Source organism: Hypomesus nipponensis, chromosome 14 (assembly GCF_054491055.1).
Source record: "Hypomesus nipponensis isolate SF chromosome 14, ASM5449105v1, whole genome shotgun sequence".
NCBI lineage: Eukaryota > Metazoa > Chordata > Actinopteri > Osmeriformes > Osmeridae > Hypomesus > Hypomesus nipponensis.
The window spans coordinates 6,002,374-6,028,587 of record NC_140374.1 but is presented as its reverse complement, the minus strand read 5'-3'; the positions used below and the strand labels follow the sequence as shown (position 1 = coordinate 6,028,587).

General features: G+C 42.4%; 2 protein-coding genes across 4 annotated transcripts; one reads left to right on the top strand and one right to left on the bottom strand.

Annotated features, from left to right (window-relative positions):
- The first annotated feature begins 500 nt into the window (after positions 1 to 500).
- Positions 501 to 7,703, top strand: twf1a (twinfilin actin-binding protein 1a). Its single transcript, XM_084671742.1, has 9 exons — positions 501 to 615; positions 1,783 to 1,863; positions 2,001 to 2,179; positions 2,942 to 3,037; positions 3,153 to 3,257; positions 4,981 to 5,106; positions 5,567 to 5,717; positions 6,216 to 6,337; positions 6,484 to 7,703. The coding sequence occupies exons 1-9, from the start codon at positions 591 to 593 to the stop codon at positions 6,649 to 6,651; spliced, it is 1,053 nt and encodes a 350-aa protein (XP_084527868.1). The 5' UTR covers positions 501 to 590; the 3' UTR covers positions 6,652 to 7,703.
- irak4 (interleukin-1 receptor-associated kinase 4) lies at positions 7,158 to 12,371 on the bottom strand. Of its 3 annotated transcripts, XM_084671739.1 has the most exons (12): positions 12,278 to 12,371; positions 12,007 to 12,168; positions 11,659 to 11,804; positions 11,290 to 11,442; positions 10,735 to 10,895; positions 10,393 to 10,457; positions 9,898 to 10,012; positions 9,675 to 9,784; positions 9,386 to 9,572; positions 8,718 to 8,780; positions 8,387 to 8,545; positions 7,158 to 8,007 (listed from the first exon to the last, which is right to left on the bottom strand). In XM_084671739.1, the coding sequence occupies exons 2-12, from the start codon at positions 12,165 to 12,167 to the stop codon at positions 7,942 to 7,944; spliced, it is 1,386 nt and encodes a 461-aa protein (XP_084527865.1). In that variant the 5' UTR covers position 12,168; positions 12,278 to 12,371; the 3' UTR covers positions 7,158 to 7,941. The 3 variants fall into 3 exon arrangements, with proteins under 3 accessions (XP_084527865.1, XP_084527866.1, XP_084527867.1); XM_084671740.1 differs by lacking the exon at positions 12,278 to 12,371 and having other exon boundaries at positions 12,012 to 12,134; XM_084671741.1 differs by lacking the exon at positions 7,158 to 8,007 and having other exon boundaries at positions 8,406 to 8,545; positions 9,427 to 9,572.
- Positions 12,372 to 26,214: the final 13,843 nt, after the last annotated feature.

The following is a 26,214-nucleotide window of genomic DNA, read 5'->3' as shown; positions in this document are numbered from 1 at the left end:
TTCGTCTCAAATGTCGAGTTAATATAGGCATGTCTATTAGGGTGAACACAATTCTACAACAGGATTAATTTTACATTTAATGTCAAATATTCAATATAGGATTTTAGTTATGGCCCAAATGATTACTAAATTAGTTCTGACCCAAATGACAGACTGTCCATCAGTCAACACCAAATCAAATAGGTTAACACGGCATCTGATTCAATACAGCATATTTAGAAAGAAATCAGATCATATGACATTCATGAATTTTACATAATCGAGGAATAAAAACGAAGAGTAATTGGGTCTTGGGCCAAGAGTGGGAATACGGCAGGTGATTTTAATGCATTCAATAGTGTAGAGCAAGAAAAATTTTATGACACATGATTAATAACTCACTCTAAACTGGCAGGACCAATATGACTTATATGGTTTTAATTTAAAGACATTTGAAACTATCATTCATAAACGCTTCATCGCCATGTGACCAGAAGACTGATGACGACATTTAGAGTACGGATCGTGTTACTGTAGTCCATTTCCTACTTCCTCACTCTGCTTTTCCTCATCAGCTTCATCCACTCTTTCGATAAAAACCAAAAGGCACTATGTCACATCAAACGGGAATACAAGGTAGCTATGTTACGAATATTAATAATAGTTTCCTTGGCACATTTGAACTTTATGGTCGGTGTACTATTAACTGCAACAGACAGCTCACTGCAACCGACTGAGCTGTGTGGACGAGTGTGCACGGATTCAATTTTACCCTATTGCAGACGATGTCTAGCTAGCTTGCTAGCTAGCTTGCTGTTAGCAGTGATTTCGATTAGCATTGATTCAGTGGACTGTCTTGGTTTGCCTGAAAGCGAATGTATTCGGTTGACACATTTGGCTATTGTAATGTATTCCTAGTTCATGTTAGTAGCTAGCTATACGCGTGAAAAGTATCGTTGACAGAAATGGTTGGGCAACGCCTTCATTCAAACAGCTGAGTTGGCCCACACTAAATCGAAAATGTTAAACACGAGAGCTGGACGAGTTACCTGTACATGGATATTGCTGCTTCCTAGCTATTTCATCTAACCCTAATGCCGTGCATTGTGAGATACATTGAATATTATTAATGAGTTAAGTGAAATACATGATCAGTGCAATGTCTTAGCAAGTAGTGGCATTGTGTGAGAAGGGGACTTTTGACAGGTTGCTGCGCGAGGAGATTGCTAATTAGAATGCCGAGCGCGAAACAAGTTAATCTGTTTATCAACATAGTGATCTTCACTGCATGTTGTCGTTACTGTTTGATCAACAGTACTCACCGTTTTATAGTTAACTTCCATTGGAAAGAAAGAAGTTTGAAGTCACTAATTACATTACATTTATGGATGATTGAATGAAAGAGGTATTTCGTTTGGCTGTGGCCAGAGAAAGGCCTAAATACTTCTTCATATGCTCTGCCTTGACTATGCTCTACCTTGACTAGATTGAGGAATTAATCTGAAAAAAAACAGTGATAGACATTGCCTTTGTATACCAGCTAAATGGCAAAATAAGTGCACGGTTTGTGAAGTTTAACATTTTATTTGAATTGGCGTTTGAAATGAACTCCACACTGCAAACACAATTTTGGAAGCATTATTTTGAGTGAAACCAACCAAATGTAAAAATCTTAGACAATAAAATTATTCAGAACATTGAAGAATAAATGGTAGATGCAGTCTGTTGATACTAGTTCATATGTTTGCGCTGATTGGTTGCCATTGATTGAAATACACTAACACATTCAATTATGTTGCACAGCTGGTGAGGACGTAAAGAACATATTTGCTAATGCAAAAAGTGGAGACCAATATCGAGTCCTCAAAATTGTGATCGAGGATGGTAAGTCAATTAAATATAATGTTCTTTTAAAAAAATGGTACAGAATATCCTTCATTCTAACCTATCCTGTAAAATAAAAACCAACAAAACATATGTCTGTCTGTTACATAAAAATCCAAATATGTTGTATGTTTCAGAGCAGTTAGCGCTGGGTGAAACCAGGCAAGCATCAACGACATGGGACCATGGGTATGACTCGTTAGTTCTGCCTCTGCTGGAGGATGATATGCCATGTTACATCTTATACCGCCTCGACTCCACCAACAACCAGGGCTACGAGTGGATCTTCTTGGCCTGGTCTCCTGACCACGCTCCTGTAAGCTGCCCATCCCAGCTTCTAGAATGTTCATTTCAATGTGTTCATTTTAGCAGCCGTTTTTAATCCAAATGTGACAGAGGATTTGAACCTGTGAGCTCTTGATCTGCAGTCTGGTGCTCTAACCACTGAGCTAGACCTACCTCTGTTTCTCTAAGCATAGCTTCTTCGTGCAGATGAGGTAGCACAGTTGTGTCAGCGACGCCCTCCTTCCTCCACATGCAGACCCTTGTCAGATTCCGACTCCTTGTGTGGCGTGCTGCGTTGTTCGCCGTGCAGAGGCGAACGCTGCTCTCGCCAAAAGTGAATCTCAGAACACACTTCACAGTGAATTAAGTGACAAGAGAGTGCAAGGCGTGTGCAGTAATGAAGACTGTAGCAGCAGAGGGGAGAGAGTTGCGTGGCAGAGGTGTGCATGGGTGGAGAGGCTCCTTCACCAGACAGACAGGCAGGCAGGCAGGATTAGGCATTCCTACTCAGAATGCAAGGCAGAGAGGGACACCGGTTCAGGCTTGTCTGGACGCCCCAGAGATTTCAAAACTGTTGCACGTGTCCTGTAGCTGTGTGATATCCCATTTCTGCTGGAGCTGAGATATTCCTTATTAAATTGGTGCGTAAAATGGTTAGGACTATTTTACACATACTAATACTACCCATTCGAGGCAGGCAGTTGTTAAGACCGCAGATTGTATGGTCGTGCAATATTTAAAGGAAGACAGCTAATGATGTAAATTAAGAAAACACATTTTATGTTCCAAACAGGTGCGACCAAAAATGTTATATGCTGCTACCAGGGCCACACTGAAGAAAGAGTTTGGTGGTGGACACATCAAGGATGAAATCTTTGGCAACACAAGGGTTAGTCGAGGCTATACAACAAACCCATGTTTGGTAACCCATTCTCACACCTTTTCAGTCAGTGACAGTGACTGAGGTTAACGAGTGGCTAATATTGTGCATTGCTCTCTGTTAGGATGAAGTGTGTCTTAAAGGCTATCAGAAGTACCTGATGTCCCAGGCGGCTCCTCTGCCCCTCACGGTCGCTGAGGAGGAAATGAGGAAGATTAAACTAAATCAGGTACTAAACACACAAACACCTCGCCTCCTGACACCTACCATCTTCAGTGTTTCCCACAGATTAGAAAGCTATTTGGGGGGGGGGGGGTTCAAAATAATTCCTTTGTCAATAATTCGTTACACAGAACTTTATTATATTAAATATGAATCCAAAATGATTCACACCTTCACAAAATCAACAACAAACAACGCTGGGTAAGTAGCTAGCTCCTGAGACTTCTCACCAAAAGAACAAAGGGGAACCTTTAGGACAACACTGATCATCACTTCCTGTGCGAGGTAGATTAAGTAGTTCCCTCTCCCCTGTGGATACGAGTGATGTTTCTTAGAATTTGCCCAGTTGCAGCCCTTTCTTTGTGTAGTTGAATTTGTTGTCACAGATTATTATTTGGGGGGGCTCGTGTTTTTTGAGTGGTCATTCCGTTGTGTTTTGAATTCATGTGAACCTGTGTGGAGGGTGTGGTAATGGCTTTAGATGTGGTCTCAGACGCAGTAGTTGTAGCGGGCCGTTTCAGCACTAAAATAATAGTGGTTTGTTTCAGCAAGATGTCCAAAAATACATCTGCTTTGAATTTTGTGTCGACTGCGGAAGACACATTTTTATTACTGAGGGCTAGCAATGTTTCTTCCTGTCGACAACAAGCTCAGAAAAGGTAACAGAACTTTGCTTTATGAATGTTGTGCTTGGTGAACAAAAACATGTTGTTCTAAAGTGTTCATGAGCCCATATATAGGCCCCGTTATTCCAAGTCTGATGAGGTGTGGTCATTCAATACTTTCTATTGATTCTTCATGAGTGTGCAAGTTTAGGAAAGGTCACACCCTTGTCTGGTACCTGACTCCACTGATAAGATTAAGGGAACTCTGGAAAGTGATGGCCTGTGCTAAACAGGGTATAGTGGATACAATACTATTTCACTTTTGTTTAGATATATTCCATTGTTTGGGTTTTCTTAACCAAACAAAGAAGTGTGCTTCTACTCTTTCACCGTCTCCATTGAAAAGCAGTGCCGTGCTTCGGAAAAAAACAAAACAGGACTCTTTGCTACAGGGAAAACTGCATTGTCTTCCTGAGCCCAGTCGATCAAGTAAACCAGATCTGTCAGCTAACACACCATAAAAGGAAGTCTTTTTAGAGGCTTCTCCCCTCCAGAGCAGCCAATCAGTAGCAGAAAGCAAATCAGGAAGTCAGAATTGCATTCCTGTCTGTTGACCAGCTGTTTTATGAAGATAATACAAACTAAGCGGTGAGTGGGAACAAAAGAGGCTTTGAAATATTTATCAGTCATTCATGCGGGTGAGAGAGACTGTGTCTTCTTCCTAAGTAGATAGAATTAAATAATAAAAAAACACAATCCTCTGGTAGAATGCGGTTGGCCCATCAGAGGGCCATAGGTGTGCACAGGCACGGCTGGCTTCTGAGTGGGGAACAAGGCTCTAAAAATAGGTGCAATCTATCAGCATAATCTCCCTCCCTTTCCAAACCGAGCTGGGGATGTAAGCATCGCCTCATCAGGCTCAATAAAAGAGCGCCAGTAACATCTCCAGTGTTGCGGGACCGAGAGGTTTAAATGCCAATCTCAAGGGAGTTGTGCTCAAGTGAAATAGCGGTTTCCACTCCACAATGCACAACCCGTGTGATGAACACGACTAAAGGTATTTGCAAAGTCTTGTTATTCCATTTTTGTAAGTGTTTGGTGTGTGTATTGTGTGTGTGTGTTCAGGTGCAGACAGACATCAGCGTTGACACCAAGCAGCAGACACTGCAGGGGGTTGCCTTCCCCATGCACGGAGATGCTGTCGAGGCACTGGAACGATTCAGGGACAAGAAAGTCAACTATGTACAACTTGTGAGCTCCCTTTAGTTCGTCTTTCTTTGATCTCTTGTGCGATTCCCCCGGCTTCAGCCTGACGAGTCCGCTGAATCGGCCATGTTGGTTTTTCCTTTTTCTATCATCTTTTGTCTGACGTGACAAATCCCCCTTGAGATTTTCGGCCAAGGGGTTATTTAGCAGACACAACAGTGCATTTTGTCTGTGTGACATTGTGTCATTTGTTCTCATTGAAATTCAAGAGGTTGTGTCACAGGGTCAGATTTTGGTGACAAAGGGATAACTGTGACGGACAGCCGGCACTGCCCTGTCCAATCAGCCTTTTTGTACCAGAATAATGTAATTATCAGAACATAAAAAGGCCCTTAGTATTTCATGACTCAAAAATAAAACAAAGATTCTGCATTTGACTAAATTATATTCTCCAGGCATAAGTGTTACATTCACACATTATGATTATAATATTGTTTGTCAACAGGAAATAGATTTTGAAAAGGAGCTAATTCGACTGACCAACACTGACCCGACAGAGTTGAAAGACTTGCCGAAGCGCATTCCCAAAGACACCGCCCGCTACCACTTCTTTCTGTATAAACATTCCCACGAGGGGGACTACCTGGAATCTACAGGTAAACTTGAAAAGTTTCGTAAAGTTATTACACAAGTGAAACTTGGTTTGGGTGAGGTTGGGCTTTCTCAACCTCAACCAAGTGTATTATCATTGATCTTGATTTGGTAACACAACATCCACTCAGCCCTCACACCTCCCCCCCATACTACGCCTTCCTTTCTAATAACATACTGATAACAGTTTATGCCATTTCATTACATAGCTCTTCCTTTTTTACAAAATGTATTTCCCTTTAGTTACAGGGTATTTAGTGTCACCTTATTGTAAAGTTTGGCCATGGTTTTCAACCCAGAGCTTTTACACTTGCCTCAAATCTAGCATGGCTACTTGCCGAACGACCTCTAGAACAATTAAAGTACATCCCAGTGTCGGTACCCTGGGTGAAAGTGAAGGCAGGGGTGTCTGGGGGTTATGAAGTAGGTGGACAGAGATGGCCACTCTCCAAACCCCCTTGTTCTTCATGCTTTGTGGAAATGTGCCTGTGTCGTGTTGCCAGTGTTCATCTACTCCATGCCTGGGTACAAGTGCAGCATCAAGGAGAGGATGCTGTACTCCAGTTGCAAGAACCCCCTTGTAGACATGGTGGAAAACAATCTTCAGGTGGAGATTGAAAAGAAGGTAGGAGCCCTTCACAGCACACACACACACTCCAGCAGTAGAACAATACACGTGTTTTGACGTTTTCCTGTTCCGAGTCCCGTAGCTTTGCACACTAAGGGGGTCGACCTCGGTGTGATCACTGCCGTTTCTGTGTCGCTTCCCAGCTGGAGATAGAAAATGGGGAAGAGCTGACTGGTGACTTCCTGTACGAAGAGGTCCATCCCAAGCAGCATGCCCATAAACAGGCCTTCGCCAAGCCCAAGGGCCCCGCTGGGAAGAGGGGTGGACGCCGCATAACCAGACACCCTGGAGATGGAGAGGAGGATGACTGAATACCGCCCCCTCCCCCCAAAACACACACGTGTTCCACAGTGGAACATACCAAGTGATGGAGAGAAATCTTATTTGACACAACCTTCAGAAATCTCCTTCAACCCACCACCACCACCACCACCCAGAGACTCTACTATGCACATCAAGGACAACCGAGCAGAGTAACACACACTTGAGAACTTCCATTTGTAAGCCTGTCAAATGGAAGCTGTAGGAGTATATATGTATTAACTGCATTCGCAAATATTTGACAAAGTCATGGAGGCTAGATTTGAGACGGTCTGAGTTTTTACACTGTAGTTGCAGATACAAAAAAAGGCTTCAGAAGTATGTTAATGTTAGTGCGACTAATGTGAATTTGTGCCAAACCCATCCATCAGTTCACATGCTTGCAATCTGTCCCTGCATTCCTTGTGTCAGTGTCAAATTAAGTGTTTCATTGGGAATTGAGACAGATTGTCTCTGCACAGCTTTGAAGAGGTCCAAATAGAAAAAAAGAAATTCCTTGTCATTCATAATTTTAATACAGTGTTTTTTTTAAATATATAGGAAACAAGTGACTTTTTTTTTGTTTATGAAACTGTGGTTTATATAAAACACATCTGCTGAGAAACAACTTATTTTTCTATGCAAGTGCTGTATGTCTGTGGTGCTCTGTAATTAAAGGTCTCGTCTGTCTGTACTTATCCGTCTATGTTGTCCGTTGGGGTCATGTGACTTGGAGAACAGAGGCTTCCAGCAGTTTCCAGCAGCAATCTCCAGTTACTGAGGCACTGCAGTGCCATCCAGCTTTAGTGATGTGGAAGTCAAAGAACAGGGATGGCAGCTCCTATGTTGACTTCTTTGCCACAAAGGTCACATGTCTACTGATGAACATTAGATGAACCACTCTTGTTAAAACGCTCACCTCATTGACAAGGGAATTCCCTTTACACTCTCTATGACGTCATGGTTATAGTAGTGAAATCTGTCATGTTTGGTCTTAATTTTTTTTTTTCTTAATTCAAATGGTTGATTTTTTTAAAAGGTAAATAAAATATTTAAATCATGACTTGAATCGCTTTTGTGATCACCTTCACACTAGTTATACAATATTACGCTGTTGCAAACAATCACGTTTAAGTTCAAATACATACTCAATAAATTTTTCTTCGCTACCTTATTGGTCACAGTTCATGAGCACAATTGCCCTGTTAAAACCATTCAGCTTAACAAGACACGTGAAGAATCGCAGCATATTGCAGGTGGGACTGCACCAGGGAAACTCCTCCCCAGCTGTGCAGTTTCTGCTAAGCCTCACCCTCCTGCTCCTCGGGGGAAAGGCCTTTGATGAGATCTTCAAGCTCTTCCATAACCTGTCCAGAAAGGAGGGAAATAACATCAAGTGTTTGTACAGACACATATGCACACAGACATGCCTTCGTGTCTTATTACACACAGTGGGGGGGGGGGGGGGGCACTCTAACTCTAGAAAACAGGAAGCACAAGGACTAGATTCAAGCAGAATCCATGTGCTCTATACAGATGGGGATTCTAACCCTCCAGAAATATCTTAGTTTATTCATAGCTGCTTGACATCAAAGGCATTGTCTGTTTCACTGTTCTCAGCATAGCTTTTAGGGATCTACGCTTTGCAGTGATGGGCGTCGTGCATGCTTCTTCTGCAGTAAACGAACCACATTACCGCCGACTGAAATCTACTAGTGTTTTCTATGAACACGCAAAGTCCCCCACCTGTTTGATCACCGGCCGTTTGTTCTTCCTGTCGCAGAGACAGTTGCCGGCGAGGGTGAAGATCCACTCCACCTGTGGCATCTCCACGTCGCTCATCTTTTTATCTACAAAGTCCTCAAGCGTGTGTTCCTCCTCCTGAATCTCGGCCATCATCTCCATCTAGAACGGCGGAGACCAAGAACAACCACGTCGTCAACAGCAGAACATTTAGTGGCAGACAGAGGTACTGAACAGTCTTTGGTGTTTTTACACTAGTGCGCTTGTCGTCATTAGCAAATAAGGACGATGTACTTCATGGACCGATGGAGAATGCCGCTATTGTGACGCTTACTAGAAACTGCGGGTCACGGTTTTCATCGACTGGCGGGAGTCCAGACAGTATTTCTAAAAGCACCTGGAGATGACAGAGAGAGACCTGAGGTTAATCACCTGTCTTCACAACACCAGGCCTCTATTACTCCACTGATCTATCTGTTCTGTACTGCTGCACATTTCAGCCACTCTACGGTTCTCACAGCTGACAAGCGCCATATTGGTCTACTTTATAGTGGTGTCACACAATGCGTTCTTTAAACCTTTAAATACTGATGAGATAGGGAAGATAATGTCACTGGCTGGTCCACATGCATGGATTTAAACATGTGTATATGATTTTCCCCAATTTGAGGGTCCAGCAATTATGTTGTGTCAGTAGTTTTGGAAGAGTCTGGCTGAGAGATAAATTGCTGAGTTAACACTTGTTTTCAACTTTTTGCTTGTGCAGCAGTTCAGTATCCATTAATATTCTTACCATAGTCTTTCTAAGATGTCTTCAAATTGTTAAGTAATGGTCTAAAAAGCAAACACTGGTTTTTAGCTTAGTGTGGTAGTTTGTTATAGCTACTGCAGATTGAATGTATGTAGATTACATTTTATGTTATGTTTGTGTTAAAATGTTGCTGTATAATATCTGTTCACTGTACTAGGTTTTGAGAGATGTATAGAGGGAAAAGGACACACCACTCCAAAGCTGAAGACGTCTGATTTGGGGGTGATCTCACCCCTGAGGGCCTCTGGTGCCATGTACGCTGTAGTACCCACAATCCTCTCTGTCATCATCGTGGATGATGACCGCGTGGTCGAAGCCCGTGTCAGCCCAAAGTCGGAGATCTTCGCCACCAGTTTATCATCCAACAAAATATTTCCACTGGAAAAAAAAAAAAAGATTTGGGTCAATAGGCTAACCGATTGTATTCGATGTTGTTGATATAATTGATCATCTAATTGAACATCTGTAGAGATATACTACCTTTTCACATCCCTGTGAACATGGTGGTTTCTGTGCAGGTAATCCAAACCCCTGGCTGTTCCTACAGCTATCAGACACCTCCTGTGCCAGGAGAGAGAGGGGGTCCCGTCCTACAACGACATTCCAACACCACATACAGTAGTAACACAACACACACACATATATATATGTGTATGTGCTACAGAGCATGCATGGGGGGATGGTATGTGTGCACCAAGCTTACCAAGCAAGCCAGTCGGTCCAGCAACGAGCCGTTAGACATGTACGCATACACTAAACAAGGGCAGTGATCATCACAGGAATACCCAACCATGTCCACCAAGTTCTCGTGCCTCAACCTGGGAAACAACAATGATGTCATCAACCAGTGCCCTCAGCATGCAACAAGAATTATGTCATCAGTCAGTACCCTCTGCACAAAACAACAGTGAGGTTGTGAAACACATGCATTTTCAAAACGACCATTCTATGCATTCCATAGAATGACCAGAAGGCTCCCTATTAAGTGCAGCAACTTGTCAAACCCATTTTTGGTGGAGACACGGCCTAATCAAATGAATAAGGGAAGAGCTTCATTAAATAGATGTATTTGTCAGTTGGGCATTATGACAAGGTGTGATGGTTATTAATAGGCAGGAAGTCAGCAAGCGGGGACTTCCTGTGAGTCTCCACAGAGCAGACCAGTCACACACACAGCAGGTAGAGAAGAGACACTCACGTCATCAGAGTTTGGACCTCCTGATTGAACTGAACTCTCAATTCTTCCATTGAGATGTCCTCCATCTAAAACAAAATACCTTGAATGTCTCATACATTTCCATTTAGTCATTTAGCAGACGCTCTAGAGCAATTTACAGTAAGTACAGGGACTAGGCAAGGCAAGTAGGGTGAAGTGCCTTGCAATAACATTTGGCACGGCGGGGAATTGATCCGGCTACCTTCTGATTACTAGCCCAACTCCCTCACCGCTCAGCCATCTGACTCCCTGATAGCCATTGGCTAATAGGATGTTCACCTAGCAGACAGTGTATACATTTTGTAATAGATATGTGCTGCTTACTGAATGGAGTTTCTTAACTGCCACAGGTTTCTCATCAATGATCCCTTGGTACACAGTCCCGAAGCCGCCTTCACCAAGCCTTCTACCACCTTCTGACATTGTCCGGTTATCAAACTTCTTAGTTATCCTCTCCAGCTCATGGAATGAGAACCTAAAAAAGCCTAAAAGGTGGACATATTTAACAGTTGTGGCTTGTTCTTCATCTCATTCAGACAATGTTTCATTTCACACCATCTACTGCCATCTACTGACTGCTGTGTGCCGCTGTCTTCACACAAACTGGAACATACTAAAACTATTTTGTCTCAAACTTTTAAACCTTTCACAGGTTTTTGAATGTTAACCAACAAAGAAAAATGTATTTTGTAATAAATGACCATGCTCTGTGCTGTGTGTATATGTTTGGGGGATAAGTATGGCTGAGTAATAGAGCATTTGAACTTTGTAGGTTCAAATATCCCTTGCAAGTTGCTTTGGATAAAAACATCTGCTAAACAAACACTTATTATGAGTACAAAGGTTGAACTGTGTGTTAGTCCACCTGTCTCCACTCACCAGCGTCCTGAACCTGCACAGGTGTGTTTCGGGTGAAAGACACCTGTGTACTCTCTCCCATGGCTGTTGTTGGAGTGTTGTTGATCTCCTCTGTAGCACTGGCAAAGATGGCTGGCTGAACAGCAGATGCTGAAGGCTGCGCTTGTACTCTGTCTAGTGACCCAGCCAGGAAAAATAAAAAGAGACAGAGTAAATAATAAATACACAGGTGTAAAATACAGAAATATTGGAAAGTAATCAAAAAAAAAATTCTGGGTTAGTTATGCTACTTTATACATAACGAGAATGGGGATTTCGTTTCTCTTCAATCCCACACTAATATTAAAGTGAAGTTGAAGAAGACCGTATTATCTTTCTCTAATATCCTACCCGGCAACAGAATACTGGCTGGAGCCATTAACTTGTGGCTAAGTAAAATGTCCACAAGGTCTCCAACTGTGCTGTTGGATGTGCCCCAGTCGTTCAGTAGCTCCATCGTTGGACTTTTCCCCTGTGCAATTAATGCTTCAAATCTCCTGTAAGAAGGATCAGTGAAGACAGACAGACAGACAGACAGACAGACAGACAGACAGAGAGAGAGAGAGAGAGAGAGAGAGAGAGAGAGAGAGAGAGAGAGAGAGAGAGAGAGAGAGAGAGAGAGAGAGAGAAACATGATTTGGTTTCATTTTTAACAGATCTATTTAGAGATGGTCTGTCTACATGCCTAGTCTACTGTACCTTACATGATGCTGTGAGTATCTAGGTTCGCCTGTGGGTTTGTCTATGGATACAAGTATCTCTTTCCAGCTGTCTTGAGGATCCAAAAAGTCGGAAAGAGAGCGGCGGATGCTGTAGTTCAGGTTTCGGATTAACGTGGAAGATGTCATCGTGTTATTCATTCTGAAAATGTCAAATGTAGACTAATTATGAAGTTCAGTTTCATGAAGATTGTCACGAAACATTAGTTTGTCAATTTGAAATGGTCAACCGATAAGTTCCAAAATCTTACCTGAAAAAGACTCGTGGAGTGCTCGTTGTCTAATTTTTTCATGAAAGTACACATTTAAAACGTGTTTTCCCCGATTGAGTAACTTCCTTAAAAGTTACGCATACAATAATTGTCGGCTCAGATATTTTAATGGGAGCCCAGTTTGGCGTCCCCTTTAATTTCTCGACAACACGGATGTGCGCTTTCATTTTCAAGGTCCTCGATTCAACTGCTTTCAGTTTTGGACCCACATTGTGTGTGTGTTCAACGTTGATTCCACATAATTTCATAATTCCTATGCAGAACAACCAAGTAGAACTTTATAAACAATGCAAACTGTACACTTGTCCAATAATTTAGTGGGAAGCCCAATTGGAAATTCATCACAGTGTTGCGTGTTGCTTTCTTTCTCAATATCGCCCTATGGTGGTCAATGTGAGCAGAGCAACAACTAACTTGTTCAGCCCAGAGCTGTGAGACTCGAGAAATCTAGCTCTGGTTCAACCTACATTTTAAAATAGGGTCTAACCGACCTTTAAGTACTTCGAAAACTAAAGTTGGTCGAAGTACACATATTTAGACAAAGTAAAAGCATCATTCGGTCTGGCTTAGGGAATGTGTGCTGTTATGATTAAATTGGTAAAATAGGGGGTTGTAAATGCTCAACACAGCACACGTACAAGCAGCCCGGAATTAATTGCTCTTTGGAAGTATTCGAGACTCATCAATCATTCTTCATTTCTTTATTAGCCGCACAGACCCCACTCTGTTTATGGTCTTCTAGTTGCTATTTGTACTGGGCGTGTTCAGTTTGGATGATCAGTTCCTTGTGCGTGGTCTGGCTGTAGGGATGAGGACACACTGTGTGTGCGTGTGTGTTTGCGTGTAAGAGAGAGAGAGAGATTGAAAGAGAGAGAGATTGAAAGAGAGAGAGAGAGAAAGAGAGAATTTGTGTACAGTGTGTGTTGCTCCAGTCCTGTAAGACATTACTTGGTGAACATTATTAATTACTATGAGACTATAATAAAGCATTATACCACCTGCTTCAGGGGACTAATACTCCACAAACCATGTTTGTGTACCTATGAGACACGAGTTATCTTCTCAGGGGGGCAATTTGTATCCAAATACTTAATCAACAATTACAACTTCTGAAAATGACAGGCATAAGGATAAAATTAAAACTTGTTTTGAATGAAACAACATAATTAAAACCACTAACAGCATGACGCTGGCCAAACATGACCTCTCACAATCCCCGGGTTTAGCAAGCCTCCACAAATACAGCACATCTATGATCTTATTGCATTGGCTGGTAGAAACACCGTATGTTTCCGAGTACGCGTGTGTTCATGCATGGCTGCATGCTTGCCTTCTCGCAAGTGTGTGTGTTGTGTGCGTTGGCATGTAGCTGTCTTCGTGTCTGTGTACACATGCCCAGGGGTTGCGACGGGCGAGGTGTGATGTTTGTCATGTGAAGATGTTGCTATTGTGCCTTAGAACCTTCAAAGGAGTTCCATGTTTGACGGGGGCGTGCAACTGACAAGCCACCCTCAGATTAGAGCAGTGTCAGACTGCCCTCACACCTGCACGAGGGGTGCCTTTGAAGTCCCTAATTGTCTCCTGCGTGCTTCCCTGAACCACGCCGGGAGGATCCCCCATGCACTGCACACAGTTCACACGCACAGATAGGGAGCAAGGCCAGCTTCAGTCTCCTGCTCCGCACGGAGCAAAGTGTCAGAGTAGAGAAAGAGATCGAGTCAGGGAATGAGAGGGAGTGAAAGAAAAAAAGAAAGAAAGAAAGAAAGAGAGAGAGACTCCAGGCAGGTTCTGATTTGCAGTGACCATGTGCCAGAGAAGGGAGGCAGAGTCTGAGCCCTCGAGGGAGAGGGAGAAGGGGAGAGGGAGAGAACAGAGAGAGAGAGACACGGGGGGGGGGGGGGAGAGGGAGGGCAGAGAAGAGAGACCAGGAAGCCCCCTGCTGCTCAGGAACAAGGGTCGGGGTAAAGAAGTGCCAGAGCAGGTTAGATCACCAAGGAGAGGCCCTGTGGGCGGAGGAAGTCGTCGTAACAAGTCATGTGATGATGGCATGACCTTCATAAGCAACAAGGAGGGTCTGGGGGCATGTGTGTGTGTGTGGGGGGATGGGGGGGCCGAGAGTTCTCTATCTTAGTTCATCTTAGGAAACAAACGTTGCATGCCTTATGATAGTCCTTTTGTTGTTGACCATTAAAGCTAGAACACATTGGATCATAAAACTAGGAACTTCAAGTTCGTTGGATTTATACTCTTCAATCACTTATTTGTGATTAAATCCGTACATGTTGTCCCTGAGTGCTTGAACAGGTGCATGCCAACTTCTGCATGATGTAGCTATGCATGCGCCGTACAGTATGTTAGAGGCTAGCATCCATGAGAACATCAGTAGTCTGCTCAGGTCGCAACACTGTTAAACAGCCCAATGATTAGAGGTCCTCTATGGCAGAATGACAATTAGCCTTGTGAATGGCATGACCCACTAGCACAGAGTAAGGAACACCGGGGGAGGGATTGAGCATGGCATCAGATCCATAGGAGCCACAGAGCATGGTCCACACCAGGGCCTTGGCAGCACTGTCCCGATGGGCATTGTGGGCTCTCAGTTGGGGGTCTTCCATCTCTCTGCTTTCTTCGTCTCTCGCTTTCAGACGTTTTCTCTCCCTGTTGTTCCCTCTCCCATCTATGAACTACCTGTAATACCTAGTCTTGCGTTTCAACTCCATGACTATTGAATATTGTAGTGCCGGAAAGTCACGAATGACGTCAAATGTTTTTCAGAAATGGTTTCATTAAAAATTTCAAAGGGGTTGTTTTCAGAATTGAGTGCTAACATCATACACACCCTTATAGAGCGGATTTTAATTGGACAAGTGCATTGTTCTTACCAGGCACAGACATAGAGGGCAGTAGTGTCCTGTTTTTTTTTTTTTACCAGGACAGTGACCAAAACAGTCTGTAAATCAGCCCCACACTTCAGAACTTCAGTAAATAAACTTGCTGTGAGACTATCTGAGCTGGAAATTAAACAGCTCACTATACCATTGTCCTCTGGAACTGAGTACTCGTTGATGACCTGTGACATCAAATACTGGGCTCATGTGACCCCAGAAGAGGGCAGTGCTGTCTTGGTTAGGCTCAGTCTTGCAGTTAGGGCTAGGCCTAGTCTTGCTGTTTGGGTTAGGACCAGTCTTGCTGTTAAGGTTAGAACCAGTCTTGCTGTTAAGGTTAGGCCCAGTCTGCTGTTACAGCTAGACCCAGTCTTGCTGTTAAGGTTAGTGAACAGTCTGCTATTACAGCTAAGCCCAGTCTTGCTGTTAAGGTTAGGAACAGTCTTGCTGTTACAGCTAGGCCCAGTTTTGCTGTTAAGGTTAGGCCCAGTCTTGCTGTTAAGGTTTGGACCAGTCTTGCTGTTAGGTCTAGGCCCAGTCTTGCTGTTAAGGTTAGGAACAGTCTTGCTGTCAGGGCTAGGCCCAGTCTTGCTGTTAAGGTTAGGCCCAGTCTTGCTGTTAAGGTTAGGACTAGTCTTGCTGTTACAGCTAGGCCCAGTCTGGCTGTTAAGGTTAGGACCAGTCTAGCTGTTACAGCTAGGCCCAGTCTTGCTGTTAAGGTTAGGAACAGTCTTGCTGTCAGGGCTAGGCCCAGTCTTGCTGTTAAGGTTAGGACCAGTCTTGCTGTTACGGCTAGGCCCAGTCTTGCTGTTAAGGTTAGGCCCAGTCTTGCTGTTAAGGTTAGGACCAGTCTTGCTGTTACAGCTAGGCCCAGTCTTGCTGTTACAGCTACGCCCAGTCTTGCTGTTAAGGTTAGGACCAGTCTTGCTGTTTGGGCTGGGCCCAGTCTTGCTGTTAGGGCTAGGCCCAGTATGCTCCTTGCCTCAGCCCATTCCTCTCTCTTGAGCATGTCCAGAGGAAACATCTGGAGCAGCTGTTTCGGTGGATGTGCCTCCTCCTGTGCCCCCCTTCCCCTCAACCACACACACATATGCACACAAACACACACACACATGCACACACACACGCACCCACACACACCTCATCAGAGCAGCTGTCCCAGGAATGGTCTGGCCGCAGTTTGACTGGCAGCTCGTTGGTGGGATGTAGTAGAGTGGTGACCAACACTGCATGGTCGCAGGCAGTTGGCCTCTCAGATTTCCACAGAAACATGGCCAGGATCCCAAATGATCTTCCCAATGAAGCAGATCCCTTTAACTCAGGACTCAGTTCACTATCAACTCCTCAAAATGCCAGAAAGTCTGCAATATAGACACAAAGTGATAAAAAAAAAAGAATTCAGCAGATTACGTTTTTTTACCATTGTCAGGAGAACAATACAAGTACCCCCCTCCCCACACACACACACACACACACACTCCAGCAAGGATTAAGTCCAGGGAAATGGATCTGAAGGTTTAGTTTATAACAACCAATGTGAAGAGCCAACATCTTGAGGGCTCATTTTGTGGGTGCGTCCATGCTAAGGACTGGACACAAACCATAAAATAATTCATGAGAAAGGAGGGGGGTGAATAGTGACCCAGATCATTCAAAAAGCTTTATGATCATCTTAAGCGAATCATGGACGGTAGGTAACCCCCACGATTGATGCTTTTCTCTTCCATGGTCGGAGGTGAAAGGAGCCAGGGTGGACCTTTGACATGGCAACAGGAGGCCTGTAATCCAACGCTTGTCAATACTAATCCTGATCTCCATAGCCACAAAGACACCCGGAACAAACATGCTAACTGCTAGCACAACAGACCCCTGCCGGCTAGGAGGTAGAAAGAGAGTAAACACAGCCAGACAATAAGGAGGATGGTGACAACACAAATAGGAAGTTGCAACACTGTTTGTTCAAGAGAGAAAGAAAACTTGGGAAAGAAATCACTGCTAGTTCCCTGATGAGAAGGGTTTACTCTAATTGGCTACAAATGAACTGTGAGAAAGAGGCAGGGCAGAGGTCAAGTATGTGACATCTGGTTTGGTTTCTATATCTTTGAATTCTACAAAGTGTGTTTGGATGAAGTTCAGGATGGGATTGAGATGCAAAGGAAACACAAGAGACTCTCCATATTCTAGCTGTACCAGTACAGGACTCACTTAAGGCAGCTAGATGTGCTGAATGGTTGCCGCGCGTAGGCTCCCAGCATTTGATCGGTGCATAGTTTGTGCACATCTCCCTGGCCCTTAAAATACGCATACGCAAGGTGCAATAGCAACAAAAGTCGTGGGCAGTATACCAAGAAAATTAAAAAGGTAACAGCGAAGAAGTTTAAGTAGCCTACACAACAGTGAATTTTAAAAAGCAAATATGTGAGCTGGCTCACAAGTAAACATAAAGACATAGCCTACCTTCTCCTGTGTCACCATGGTTATTGCTGCTGTACAAAATCTGTACTAGTTGTCAATTTATTTAGTCACAAAATGTTTTGTCGCTGACCTGCCTTTTGCGAGGGATTGAGTATATTTCGGTCTTTAGGGTCCTATGTTGCTCAAATAGTTTAATATAGTTACCATACTTATATATAATAACAATAGTAATAATAATAATAATATATATCTAGCTATAAGGAGTAAAGATATTTTTGTAAAACTGGTAGATCCCAACCCTAAAAAAACTTAGGTGGACAGCTCTTTCATGATTCAGAGTCTTATTGCCTTTGTTCAAGATATTAGCAGCCTTGTGTGACAGAAAAAACAGTGACTTCACGTCTCCTTCAGTCAGATTGATCTTTTTCAGGTGGGCACAGAGACCTTCCAGAAAGACGTCAAGACTTGAAGTCGTTCCTTGTAATGTAAGTAACACATTGTTTTCTTTTGTTAGAAGTCGTTTTTTCAATAGTTGTTCTCAAAAGCAATTCACCTCAATGTCACCTCAATTGTAACCCTTTGAAAGGTGGTGGATATCTATTCTGTGCTTGAAGAAATATCCCTGGCAGGATAGCATTGGTGACTCTACAGTTAGTACCTCAGACTTCAAAGAAGATCCAAGCATCTTAGTCTGGTGAATATCAGAGGCACACCAGCGACAATGGCGAAGCACAGGTGTCTTCCTCCTCAAACAATAAAACAATGAAGCTTCTATTCACCACTTTCCCTTGAAACCTGCTTGAACATGTGAGAGGATTTACTTAATAGTTTTCATGCCTGAGGAAGGGGTAAAACAGGTTAAAAAGGTGTCACTGTGTCATCATTTTTTTAAGCTCATGATGTGGGAGAAATTGAAGGATTTAGCGTTGGCATATGGTAATTATAAACGCTCGATCAAGACAAAATATTACCATGTCAATGTCTCAATTTAATATCAAGAAACAATGCATTTTATAATTGTATTGCATATTATAAAGGAAATTACAATATCACAATGTAGTTATTCTATCCAGGAGAATAGATTTCATCATACATGACATTAACATTAAGAAAATAATACTTAACGGCCGCATCCTCAGTCATCAACAAAAGTTGCCCTACCCGCATTTGAAAACAAATGTTTGATACCCTCCATTGTTTCTTAACACTATACTGTAATGCTGTAGATAATGCCTATTGCCAATTCCCAAGCTTGTCCTATACCATGTTTTAACATAATGTGAAAAACAGCCATAAAAAGCATGTAGAGCCATGTAAGATGTAAATTTAGGTTTACTCATCAGAGCTCAGCTGCTATATGACTACAATGCAGGTTAACAATGTAACTTACCATGGCCGCGTTTCCCAGATTTGTTAAGAAGCTTTTAATGATAAGAGTTTCTTAGGAGCATTCTGAGAGCGTTCTATCTGGGAAATGCGGCCAATGTAAGGGTAACACTTTAGAATAATGGTCCGTTGTTAACAAGTAGCTAAGCAGTAAGTAATAGCTAATTTACAACAAAGGTGGTTCCTTGGTAGGTATTTGGTTATTACTAAATACATGTATCCTCTTGAGAACTACTTGTGAACTATCACCAATTAAGAAAGAATAACCAATTACTTACTAATCACAAAAGTAACATGTCTAAGTGAACAATTTGGTTGTTTCACTCTTAACATGGTCATAACTTTTCAGAAGCTTGTGCCTCAAACAGGTTCTCTGTGGAAACCAGTTTATGAATATTATATCCCCCCAAATACGTTAACTACAGGTTGAGATTTTGACTACTCTTACCAAAGAATGGATGTATGTTCTCTGTTTATTTCAAACTTAAACAAGGCATAATACAAATAATGATAATTTGTTTAAAAAAATGTATAATTAGGAAGTGATGCTGATACTCTCATAATTGGATTAGTTTACGATTATGAGCTTAAGTGTCAGTTAAATGTCTAACTCCAAAGACCTACCTTTATGTTACAGTAGCCGTCTGAAGAGGACTTCTCTTTAGGATATGAATATAGACATATGTTCACTTGTCAAAAACAATTTGCATCCTGCATTTATGTTGCAATAAGCGCAAAACCAAATCTTCCAGATTTCAACGTTTCTTAGAATATCACTAGTGCCTCACATAAATGTATGACTGTACCGTATGTGTCAAATATAAAAATAGACTTATTATAGGCCTATTACTTGTGAAAACCAGTATAACTCCTCACTAATTACTCGAGCGTTAACTTGTCATCCTGCAGGAACTACTTGTGATGTGGACCATTATTTTAAAGTGAAAAACATGTTAACTCCTCACTAGTTACTCAAGAGTTACCTTGTTATCCTGCAGGAACTACTTGTGATGTGGACCATTATTTTAAAGTGCTCCTCAATAAGTACTCAAGTGTTACATTGTCATCCTGCAGGAACTACTTGTGATGTGGACAATTATTTTAAAGTAACAAACATGTTAACTCCTCAATAAGTACTCAAGTGTTACATTGTTATCCTGCAGGAACTACTTGTGATGTGGAATTGATTGGATCCATTGATTTTTTTAAATTATAGGCACTGGAAGATTTCCATTAAATCGTAAAATAAAATCCTACATAATGCAAAAATGCACATGGGCATGCAAGGATAAAGCATTTTTTTTAAATATGTCTGAATTAAACATTCTTTGTTTGGCACATTGATGAAACCTAGCATTTAAACAAAATATTCTGTATTCTGGAATGAAACATTCAACACATTCAACAAACTGTGATGATAAACTGAGTCAAACATAATGGCTAAATAATTAATCTATACATTATCCCTTACTTAGCCAAATGCTGGATATTACCATCCATAAAAATGTGCCACTGACAAATGATTTCGCTCTCCTAATTTACTCACTGAAGTTGCACCAGTATAGCTTTAGGGAAAACATGACATGGATTCAGGACAAATAGGTTTCGCTAAGCCAAGTCGACTGGATTAGGAAAATGGACCGGCCATGATTTGATATTTTCTGAGCTGCAGAAAGATAGCAGACACATCGAAATTGCCCGCATAATCATACAGTATGATCAAATGTTGGGGAGGATGTGTTCCATAATTATACAGTATGATCGAATATCGGGGGAGACGTGTCCCATAATCATACAGGGGTGTGTTATAATGTTAATATTCATAACCTGGTTTCCACAAATAACTCATTTCAGGCACAAGCTTCTGAAATGTTATGACCATGTTAAGAGTAAAAAAAACACAATTGTTCACTATTTAGACCTTACTTTTGTGATTAGTAATTCATTGGTTATTCTTTCTTAATTGATCATAGTTCACAAGTAGTTCTCAATGAGGATATATTTATTTAGTAATAATCAAATACCTACCAAGGAACTACCTTTGTACTAAATTCGCTATTACTTAATGCTTAGTTAATCTTGGTTCCATATTAGTTAATAGTATTAAATCCAGTGTTAATGTAGAACTACCTATTACTTCCTGCATAGCTACTCATTAACAACGGACCATTATTCTAAAGTGTTACCAATGTAAGTAATAAAGCCTGCAACTCCATTCTCACTCTGGGCCACAAACCTTGACTTTCTATTCAGTACCCGGTAGATTATGACGCTTTTCCCTTGCCGAGTGTTTATGACGCGATTCTTTCTCTCTGATCCCAAGCACTAAAGCCTTCTCTTGCGTATCGTTAACGCTTACCGTTAATGCCTGGCAAGCTTGTGTAAGCGTCCAAATGCTGAGTCATCTTAATCCGGAGATTTATCCTTCTATGTCAAAAAAACACTGTCGTAAAAGGCTATGTCCGGCCAAGTGGAAAGAAGTAACGTCTGAGAGAATGGGGGTCCTTGAATGATTTGGGAGATTTAACACATCCTCAACCATAGTCCATGGATGAATGAGAACAGAAAGGACCACACTGAACCACAGTGAACACAATGGTGGTGAGCACAGGACACAGACATACTGTGCGTGACTGGGCAGTGTATAGTTCTCCGGTCTGCTTGAGCCAGCCGGCTACTTCCACTGCACATAGTGATGCAAGAAAGGAGACATATTGCTACTTTTAACTAATGTCTAGTTTGACATGAGGTCCAGATTTATTGGTTATCAATCGGTTGCCAGTAAATTAACCGCCCGTGTGTGTGGCCTACGAGCGTGACAGTTGTGTGTGACTACTCCCAGCTTCTAATAGGAGCTACCTTTTGAGACTGCCGTGTCCAATCGGCTTTCCACAATGAGCCAAAATGTTGACATGCTTCACCGTTCACGCAATCCTCAGGACGTGTTAATCCCGTCCCAACCTCTTCCTGTATGTTAGACTCATTTTGTAGCCCTCAAGTGAGAACCAGTGCCTTTCAATAGGCCTCCAGTCAATCAGAGGGTTCACCTTTGCACCTTTGGAAAACCTGCCACATGAAAGGATGCTTGTGGACGTGCATAACAGGGCGCCTCATTTTCCACAGACTATCTGTCATCTAAAGTCACGGCTGTTCTGGATCCAGAGGCTGGAGAGTTCCGTGCCTCACGGATCCCCTTCTGTTTAGAGAAGGCCGCGTTTTTAACTAAGCTGTCGTTTTTGCCAACTGTGTAACTGCGAATTGACACTATTTGGAAATGTCCCTTGAGCCACAGATTATGAAAAGCTGTTGAAGAATAGTCGAGCAGAGCCTTGTACCAAGACAATTCATTTTGATCACAAGTTACAAGAGTTACAAGCTGTTCAAAATAGCCATGCATGTTTGCTAAATTATCAGTGTGGGTGCTTTAAAGTTCAATCACCATCCTTGGGATGGAGGGATGATTGCTACACAGTGTAATTGAAGAGTAGATCAAAAGAGAGTCGGCCCGAGTCCCTGCAGTGGTGTGAGCCCAGAACGCTAAGCTGCAAACACTGGAGGAGTCAAGCACTTTTGGGAAACATACCTCACTTCTGTAGATCACAGACTTGAGATTATCGTCATTACAACTGTCTCTGGATGAGGAGCCAAAGTTGGTGTTTGACAGTTTTTCATAAGTCTTGGCAGTAGATCTTGAAATATATCTAGGTGGTTTTACCTTTCCTTTGGTTCTTTTAAGATGATAGTGTTTCCAACACTTTACGTTAAGGTTGCATTAACTACTACGCAACTACAGTCCATAGCAATACCTAGAGCGACACCACTTTAGTCATGTTGAAACTGCTCCATCGTTACACTTCAGAACGATTTAGAGGTACAGTATAACCTTCAACTACCTCTTTACAACATCCATTTACCCTTTAAACTCCCCTCAACCTCCCCCCTGCCTGTAGCCACTCCCTGTCTGTCCCTATTCATGTCAAGATCGTATAGATGGCATCAACAGTGCCGCCAGGCCAGAGCGGCCCAGACCAGGTCCAGACAAGGACTGAGCAGGCTGTGTTGCCTGAGCAGGAGGGCCTCTCCTGGCCCTGTATTTCACACCCTTCCAGACAGGCAGCCTGGGCCTTCAGGGAGGAAGGTGGAGCCAGATGTAGGCTGTAGATAGTTGTACACAGTGGAGAACAAGCACCACCAACCCAGTAGTACGACAACAATCTGAGTGTGTGGTGCATGGATCAGGGAAGAGTCGTCAGTAAGAGTCATCCTTAATGACAGGCTCATCAGTTATGTCGGTGCTGAATATATCCAAGGCCAATTTGTGCTATTGTCTGTATGTATGTATGTATGTATGTATGTATGTATGTATGTATGTATGTATGTATGTATGTATGTATGTATGTATGTATGTATGTATGTATGTATGTATATGTCTGTATGTATGTATGTATGTATGAATGTATGTATGCATGCATGCATACGTGTGTGTGTGTGTGTATGTGTGCATGTATGTATGTATGTCGCAAACATATATTCCCTCAAATACAGTAAGACATTGCATCAAGGTTGAGGCAGAGACACTGAAGTGTTTATGATGTCACAGACATGCCGACCACATGCCACTCACCAGGTGGGAGAGATCCTCACTGGGGCGTTCATGGGTCACATATCTAGAGTTTCAGGGAGGGGGGATTCGTTAGGTCCGCTGGAGTGTGTTTCGCATGAGTCGCCCTTCTGGCAAAGACTTGAGGGCGTCCGCTGGGTCATCCAGTAGGTGAAGGCCAATGTCTTCAGGTAACAGAGAAATCTCTTGTGATATTTGACTGAGGAACTGAGGAAGGTGTCGGTAGGCCATTACCTCGGATGTCCTCTCAGACAGCAGGGTGGGATCAGGGGGGCAGATAGGAGTGCACTTTGTTCTGTCTCCTCTCCTCCACGCCAGACTGGAGATACAGACAGACCCACCACTCATAGCAAGTCACAGCAGCTTGGGATGGAAAGCAGAGAGAGAGGGGGAGAGGGGGAGAGAGACCGAGAACAACTAGATGCCTGGCAACACAGAGTGGTAGAATGGAGAAGAATAGAGTGAGAGTTTGAGAAGTTGTTGTTGGTGGTGGCTTGGAAAGAGAGAAGAAGGAGTTGCAGAGCCCACTACTACTGAGATCCCATTGTTGGAACAAAACCAACCTTTCACTCGTCCTCAAAAAGAACATCCCTTTTTGACTCTACAAACTGTCACAGATGGTTTGCACTTAGGGAGTCAGTGAAAAAAAAAAAACTCCCTTCTTCTTGCATAAGAACGTTTGCTAAAGTGACCTGAGTCCAGGTCGGCCCAACTTCACGATTGAGACACAGGGTCATGTCTGGTGTCAGCACTGGAGCAGAAGATCAAACAGAACACTGGGAAGTCTGAAAGGAAATGTCTGAGCAAAAACATGACATATCAATTGACTGTTGATGACTAAAGGAAAAGGACATTTCCATTTGAAAAAGTTCTAAATTCCAGCTCTGTCTTTAGTTTCAAACCCAGACATTGCTTAAATGTTTTGTTACCACCTGTTTATGGAACTCTGGGAAGGAAAATAGCCAGAAAACAGCACCCAGGACATGATTATATGCTGCTTTTTTATATTTTCGATCTAAGATTTCTAATTAGAGAACAGCTGGTGGAGGATATGGAGCAAGATGAGTCACAGTTGGTTTGGTGTAAGGAAGACAGCACTGCAAAGGAGGGAGCGGCATCACATGATCTCAAGCACAGTGTCTTGGTTCAGTTGGAAATCCAGGATTCAAAAGGGAAACATGAAAACATACAAATGTAAAGCAATGTATTAATTTACCAGATGCTTTTCTCCATGTGACTTACAGGCCAGGGGGAAATTGAACCTTCAACCTGGAAATGTGGCAACAACTGTTCTAAACACTGAGCCGTACGCTCCTCTAAAAACATGTTCTATCTTTCCGGGCCACATCCACTGAGGCCTAGTCTATCAACTGACCTTGTTGTCTTGACCTCTAAAAAGCGACTATAAGATGTGCATGACCTTCCATCACTTATTGGGGGCATGATCACAAACAGTATGACATCAGGCCAACACACAGATCCTCCTGGCCAAAGTTCTGCTGGTGGAATAAAAATGCTATTTCCCGTTTGGTTTGTTTTACCTTGCATCTCATGGAATTCCCCTCTCATCTAAATCCAATAATTACTTGAAACCTTGATGTCACAACATTTTCCATTCTTTTCAGTGCCAGACTGTCTTTGATGCCTGCTGCTGCAGTACAGGAACATTGACCTGGGACCGTATGTGGGTCGACTCCCTTGTCAGGATTCATAACCACAGACATTGAGTCCGTCCCAGAAGATACAACAATATGTCTCTCATCTGGGTATAAACTGCTGACATGGCTGGATTAAGGTAACCAAATATGGAGGTTTGATTCACAGTCAATATTTAGAGAGACAGTGTTTACTTTCTGGAAAACAAACAAGAGACTCTTGCAATATTGCAGTTTTCATACCAATCATTTGTTTCCTGGATAAGTGAATACATTATCATTGTCTTTCTTTCAAAGCACTTTACTGTGAGAACAAATATGCAGAAACTAGGTGTAGGGAAGAAAGTAATTAAATTGTAATTTGCGGATTACATATTTTTTGGTGAATTATTTGTTGTTGTGGCATTTGTTATGAGAGCATTGTTTTTTTTGGGGTGTAAATTCACATTGTTTAGTTAAATTAGCAAAATTAGTTTCCTTAATGTGTTTTTGGAAAACCTCCCCTGGATATAAAGAGCTAATTCATTGTTTAAGCTTTTACTGTCTTGTGGCCCTCATAAATGCAAGCAGCGATGCATTTGGCTGAACTAATGACACTGACAAAGGTGGCATTTATAAATCCTTGGGCAAGCTGCTTACTTACAACAATGATTTCCCACCAGTAAATTGATTGCCACCAAATTCAATGTTAGTACTTTAACCTTAATCCCCCTCCTTACTATTGAAAAGCAGTGTTGTCGTAGTCATGATTTGCGGGTGAAGAGTTTGTGCATTAACTTTCTCACTTTTGAGTTTGTGCATTCTTTTGTCTACTCAGCGTCCTTGTTGATAGACAGGGCCAGTGTTCAGGAGTAATTAAAAGCTGGTTTAGGTTGAGGCTAAAAGCACCAACTAAGACTTCAAGCGAAGGGTTAAAGGCCTCTGGTGAGTCCACTCCAAGAGGCTTTGCAGTGA

Coding starts and splice junctions, on each gene's coding strand:
- twf1a (XM_084671742.1), top strand. CDS start 591: ATGTCACATCAAACGGGAATACAAG. Junction 1,864..2,000: donor CAAAATTGTGATCGAGGATG/GTAAGTCAATTA, acceptor TGTATGTTTCAG/AGCAGTTAGCGCTGGGTGAA. Junction 2,180..2,941: donor GGTCTCCTGACCACGCTCCT/GTAAGCTGCCCA, acceptor TGTTCCAAACAG/GTGCGACCAAAAATGTTATA.
- irak4 (XM_084671739.1), bottom strand. CDS start 12,167: ATGAATAACACGATGACATCTTCCACGTTAATCCGAAACCTGAACTAC. Junction 10,458..10,734: donor CAGTTAAGAAACTCCATTCA/GTAAGCAGCACA, acceptor ATTTTGTTTTAG/ATGGAGGACATCTCAATGGA. Junction 9,573..9,674: donor GTTCACAGGGATGTGAAAAG/GTAGTATATCTC, acceptor TTTTTTTTCCAG/TGGAAATATTTTGTTGGATG.